The sequence below is a fragment of the Hippocampus comes genome, unplaced genomic scaffold, assembly GCF_001891065.2.
Source record: "Hippocampus comes isolate QL1 unplaced genomic scaffold, H_comes_QL1_v1.1 scaffold44, whole genome shotgun sequence".
NCBI classification, from domain to species: Eukaryota; Metazoa; Chordata; class Actinopteri; order Syngnathiformes; family Syngnathidae; genus Hippocampus; species Hippocampus comes.
In genome coordinates, this window is record NW_017805546.1 from 2,291,794 (window position 1) to 2,298,042 (window position 6,249).

Here is a 6,249-nt window from a genome sequence, read left to right on the forward strand (position 1 = left end):
GGGGGGGGGTGAGAGAGGGAGCAGCTCAGAGTGGTGCAAAGCCCAGGGTGAGGTGTCTGTGATGTCAGAGGAATGGGGGTGGGGCTGAGCTGAAACTCTTGCAACACCTATCTGGTTCCCGGAGAACAGACAAGAACGGGCATTGTTCAAGGAAGCTCAGGCAAGCCCTGTGGGAAACGCAAAAGGCAGTCGGATTCAATACGCAGGAATATAGCAGGGAGACGTCCAAAAAGAAGCTTTACGGTAAGCCTCGCTCACGGCCACCTGTTTATTCGTTTACTCCTCCCAAACCTTGCGTTCAGACTTTGAAATATGTTTGTTTAAAAGAGTTTAGAAAGCTCAAAATGGTAGAAGAGCTTTTTTATTTCCCCTACCTGAGACACACTCGCTCTTGCAGCCCCAAAAAATATCATCAATGCTTACTCCAGCGTTGAGCAGTTGACTTTTTCTCTTGGCGTGCTGTGCATCCAAAATACACAGCGGAGTGTCACCTGAATTTCTTGCCGATTGATTATTAAAAGCAAAGATAAAATGCGAAATCGCACGCAGCGGCCGCGTAATAGTTGAGTCGTGCAGGTAATGTGGCTGTCGCACTGCTCTTGCCACCTGCTTTTCCTGCCAAGACTTTCACAGCCGCGATTATATTCGCGCACGAGCTGTGACGAAAGCAAGCCACTTTTCTGAACTGTTGCCTCTTTTTGCTTTATGAGTCCAATCTCGGATAAAATGCCTTTGAATTTACGACAGAAATGGATACACCACCCAAGAATCACCTGTGGTTGAATTCTTGAGAAATACTTTTTTTTTATTTTTATTTTTTTTTATCCAACACGTCCAATTCTGGAGACTTTTGATCGCCTGTGGAGTCAATTTTCACCATTGACAAATTTCTTTGCAGTTGTTCCCGTGGAAGCAGTTGGAGAATTTGTATTTCCGAGAGAAGAAATTTGCTGTGGAAGTCATCGACCCCCACAGGTCAGTTAAGCGATCCGAAAAGATCTTTTGATCTTCTCTCTTTGCTGTGGTGTCCTTTAAATAAAAAAAAATAAAAAAATCTTTGATTTGATTCCCCACTTTGGCACTTTGTCAAAGCTGCAGTTGTTGTGAAAGCACTATATCAATCAGGATGTATTGTATTCATCTTCTTCTTATTTTTTTTTTTAATGGCCGCCGCTCTCGCTATCACCATGGATGTTGTTAGTCTACATTTAGCACACTGTGAAAGCTGTCTGCCGACAGCGCTCCGTTTTAGGGCACCTTGCGAATGATGGAAAGCTGCCTTTGAAAAACAAGCGCTTGCCTGCTGCGAGCGCGGGCGCTTGATTTCATCTCGGAGGCGTCGCCTCCCTCGACCGGAGCTCCTTTTTAAAATGGTGCCGTTCCTCCAGAACGTAGGACACGAATGCCAAGATTTTAAATTCGGATGGATTTTGACGCTGTTGTGTGCGTAATCGCTCCCGGTTTGTTTTGTGCCGCCTCCAGCTCATTGAGGGTAATTTGCAACGGTCGCCGCTAACTTCTTTGATATCCTGCGAGGATTCACAAAACTTGTTGGGGGAAATCGCAGTTGGTGTTTTGGCATGACAAGGAAAACTGTTTTCACTCTCAACAGTGGAACGGTGAGCAAGCGGACCTTTGGGCAGACCGGCCTTGTCATTCACTCCTGGTATGCCAGCCATTCTCTAATTAAAACCATCTGGGTGATGGCCATCAGTCAGCACCAGTTCTACCTGGACAGAAAGCAAAGTCGAGTGAGTATGCGCCTCTTGCTCCCTGCCCCAATCAGTTCGACGTCTGCTTCTTTTACGCGCATTGGCCGTCGCGCGAGCCAAATGCCAGGATGGCAGTCGTGAACTATTTGTACATGTTGTGTATGTGTATTTTGTGATATCTACTGTACACACGTGGACAAAATTGGTGGCGCCCGAGGCCTGGACAAAACTGATGGTACCCCTAACTTGAGAGTGAGACTTGCTCCACTCTTTGGGAGCAAAAACTGTTCCACTTGGCTCAGGTGTGAAGTGAAGGGTGCTCTTCCCAGATGGCACGTTTGAGCTCCTTCCACAGATGTTCAGTAAGGTTTTCGAAGAAGGCTCATACAAGGTGACTTCCGAATGCTCCCGAACGCTTTGCTCTGAGCCGTCCTTGGGTGTCTAGGGTTATTTCCCTGGTCACAAGACCCCGGGCCCGCAATTGAGACGAAAATACCTTGATTTTCTTGAGATGTCACGAGACAGTGCACTGATTCAAGACATCTTGCGCCAGATGCATTCAAGCAGCCTTGCGCCTTCATGCGCTTGCCTTTAATGTTCTTTGTAACCGCTCGAGACAACACTGTCCTTCGATTCATCCTGGACTAAGTTTTTGTGTGTTTACCAAACAGTCCAGTGACGACTTGTCTCCTTCGAAATTAGCCGATTGGCTGATTACAAGTTTGATGACTCCTGTGATGCTCATTAGAGGACACACCTTTTCAATCTTTTCTTGGGGTATGTCTTCATTTTTGTCCAGGCCTGTTTCATGACTCCTCTTTTTTTTTTCTTTTTTAACACCAGTAATTCAGTTGAACCACAATCTAAAAGCAATGTCTGATTCTCATTGGTTCAATTGCATTACAATATTGTAATCGTTATTTTTCTTTTTTTTGTAGTAGTAGTATTTTCTTTAACGGATAGGCTCCCACAATGTTGCCCACGTGAATTTAGAGTGTGAAACTAAATTGCTGCCGTGCTGTAGCTGCACTGAAGCTTAATGGGAAGAGAGGATTTTTTTTTTTTTTTTTTTTTTTTTCCGAACGGGGGGGTCGGATAGTAAGAACTGTTGATGCGCGAGACCTGTGCTGAGCGAACATTTTATTTCTCAGTCTGTTGCGTTGGCTGAGTGGTGAATCAGTAGGATTGTCTGGTTGTTAAATGAGCCTTGAAAGGAAACGCTGAGTTAAGCTTAGAATCGACCCAAGGCGCTTTGAAAACACCCAGGCAAAGATTCTGACAGCATGGCCGAGGGGGTTCTCCTTATTTTACTCGTCGTCTCCCAATTACGAAAGGATCCAAATTACCCCGTCATTTTTTGTGGCTGTGCCACCCCTCGGAGCACGTTTGCTGAGCCAACACACCGTGAGGGCTGATGCCCTTTTGTAGTGGAGAAACATCATACTGTTGCTGGGGAAAAACCAGGTTTTGCAGCTCCTACAAAAATATGGAAAATTAAGGACTTGGCTTGATACTTTTTTTTTTTTTTTCAGTTCTGGAAAATGGATGAATTTTTGTATGAAAGTACGCGATGCACCTCGGACATGGTCACTCGTCAGAAAATGACATTGGTGTACAGTGTCAGGCTCTCCAGGAGTTGTGAGGGGGGAAAAAAAATCATGACATTGTTCCAAATAAATGCGCATCACCCTTTTGCGGTTGGTTAATGGCGAGCAAACATAGCAACCTGATTTCTGATAAGTCAACATGAAGTACTCTGAGGGCGGAACTTAGCTCATTTAAACCCACCACGAGTGATTTCATCATGAACTTGAGGTATGATCTCATTCCTTGATTGATGACATAGCAGTTGTCGCAACGCCCTTTCATGAATCGGTTGCAGCTGAGGAATTGAGGAAAGAATTCAGAGTACAAATGATACAATTTCATTTTTTTTCTATGGAGGAGTCTGGCAATTCAGATTCTGGAAAAAGGGATGTAATTTGGACATTTCGACCGACCGTGTAGGAACTCTGGATTGCGTTTGAAAAAGGCAGAAGGCGCATGTGTTCGGATAGGACTAGATTGCCGAAGAACCCGATTGATGCGAGATCTCCCCGTTTTCTCTCTATAGTCAAATATGACCACGGCGAGGAGTTCAGGAGACATCGCCATGGATCTCACAGAGATCAGCGCCCAACGGATGAGTACATTTCCAGGTCCCGAAAGCAAACACCAGCTCATCATGGCGAGCAGCGGAAGCCTCATCTCGGCCGGTACACCCCCCCCCAACCCGATTGATGCGAGATCTCCCCGTTTTCTCTCTATAGTCAAATATGACCACGGCGAGGAGTTCAGGAGACATCGCCATGGATCTCACAGAGATCAGCGCCCAACGGATGAGTACATTTCCAGGTCCCGAAAGCAAACACCAGCTCATCATGGCGAGCAGCGGAAGCCTCATCTCGGCCGGTACACCCCCCTTTAAGAACAAGAGAAAAAACTTCACGACGCCCTGAAACAGAAACTGGAGGAACTGAAGAAGATCTGCATGTGCGAAGCGGTTAGTCTGTCAAGTCTTCCACTCTCGATGAATGTATCCCGGGGGTCGACCAAAAGGCCGTTTCTCTCGATTGTTTTTTTTTTTTTTACAAGGATGCATTGTTGACTTTGCTCATTTCCAATTGTCTCTGTTTCACTTTTACCCTCAGGACCCTCATTTGAGGAATCTGGAAAGCAGATTTGCTTTGCAGCAGAAGATCGTGGAAGCAGCCATCAAGTTAACCAAGGAGATGGATCTCAGCAAGACGGTGAAGAAAAAGAGGAAAAACAACTGTCTGGATGCGATGAGAAAACTGGAGGAGATTGAAGGGGAGATCAACGCCTATCGGATCAGGACGGGAAAGAAACCCAGCCAAAGGGCTTCGCTGATCTTGCCAGGTAGCATCAATACACCGCAGATGGCGCGCAAACGTGAGACGGGCAATCGTTGGATGCTTCTTTTGCTGTTAACGCGGATCCTTTTCGGCGTTTGAGAAAACCGTTTTTCCTCTTGTCATTTTTAGACGACGTCAATCCATCAGAGCTGAGCTCTCTGTCTGACAGCTTCACACTGGATGAAGGTAATGACCCATTTTTGATCAGATGCCAATTTCTGGAGCATGCATCGGGTTCAAGCGAGCCTCTTTGACCTCCCAGATGACGAGCTGAGCTCCCAGAGGCAGCGCTCGAGTTCACTTCAGTACTCCCCGAGGCCCCACCATGCGGAGACACTGGGCATCCACTGCGGCAATGAGAGACGAGCTTCGGCGAACGACCAGCAGGTAGACGGCAGGTACGTATCACCTGTGGTCCAAACAATATTAATATTTGGACATCTGCTGCTTTTGTGTGTGTGCGTGTGTGTGTGTGTGAGTGCGTGCGTGCGTGGAGCTCGTCCAGACCTGCGAAGCCTCTCCAGGTCTGCATTCCTGCCAATTGCCACAACCCCCGCATGAGCCTTGAAAGGAAACGCTGAGTTAAGCTTAGAATCGACCCAAGGCGCTTTGAAAACACCCAGGCAAAGATTCTGACAGCATGGCCGAGGGGGTTCTCCTTATTTTACTCGTCGTCTCCCAATTACGAAAGGATCCAAATTACCCCGTCATTTTTTGTGGCTGTGCCACCCCTCGGAGCACGTTTGCTGAGCCAACACACCGTGAGGGCTGATGCCCTTTTGTAGTGGAGAAACATCATACTGTTGCTGGGGAAAAACCAGGTTTTGCAGCTCCTACAAAAATATGGAAAATTAAGGACTTGGCTTGATACTTTTTTTTTTTTTTCAGTTCTGGAAAATGGATGAATTTTTGTATGAAAGTACGCGATGCACCTCGGACATGGTCACTCGTCAGAAAATGACATTGGTGTACAGTGTCAGGCTCTCCAGGAGTTGTGAGGGGGGAAAAAAAATCATGACATTGTTCCAAATAAATGCGCATCACCCTTTTGCGGTTGGTTAATGGCGAGCAAACATAGCAACCTGATTTCTGATAAGTCAACATGAAGTACTCTGAGGGCGGAACTTAGCTCATTTAAACCCACCACGAGTGATTTCATCATGAACTTGAGGTATGATCTCATTCCTTGATTGATGACATAGCAGTTGTCGCAACGCCCTTTCATGAATCGGTTGCAGCTGAGGAATTGAGGAAAGAATTCAGAGTACAAATGATACAATTTCATTTTTTTTCTATGGAGGAGTCTGGCAATTCAGATTCTGGAAAAAGGGATGTAATTTGGACATTTCGACCGACCGTGTAGGAACTCTGGATTGCGTTTGAAAAAGGCAGAAGGCGCATGTGTTCGGATAGGACTAGATTGCCGAAGAACCCGATTGATGCGAGATCTCCCCGTTTTCTCTCTATAGTCAAATATGACCACGGCGAGGAGTTCAGGAGACATCGCCATGGATCTCACAGAGATCAGCGCCCAACGGATGAGTACATTTCCAGGTCCCGAAAGCAAACACCAGCTCATCATGGCGAGCAGCGGAAGCCTCATCTCGGCCGGTACACCCCCC

The 6,249-nt window shown here is 46.5% G+C and overlaps 1 protein-coding gene across 3 annotated transcripts in view; it reads left to right on the forward strand.

Annotated features, from left to right (window-relative positions):
- Positions 1–6,249, forward strand: part of frmd4ba (FERM domain containing 4Ba) — a 39,910-nt gene that overhangs the window by 28,998 nt on the left and 4,663 nt on the right. For all 3 annotated transcript variants that reach the window (XM_019879470.1, XM_019879469.1, XM_019879468.1), the window contains exons 12-14: positions 899–975; positions 1,613–1,751; positions 3,826–3,967. In XM_019879470.1, coding sequence (XP_019735029.1) covers positions 899–975; positions 1,613–1,751; positions 3,826–3,967 — 358 coding nt within the window. The remainder of the gene's footprint in view (positions 1–898; positions 976–1,612; positions 1,752–3,825; positions 3,968–6,249) is intronic.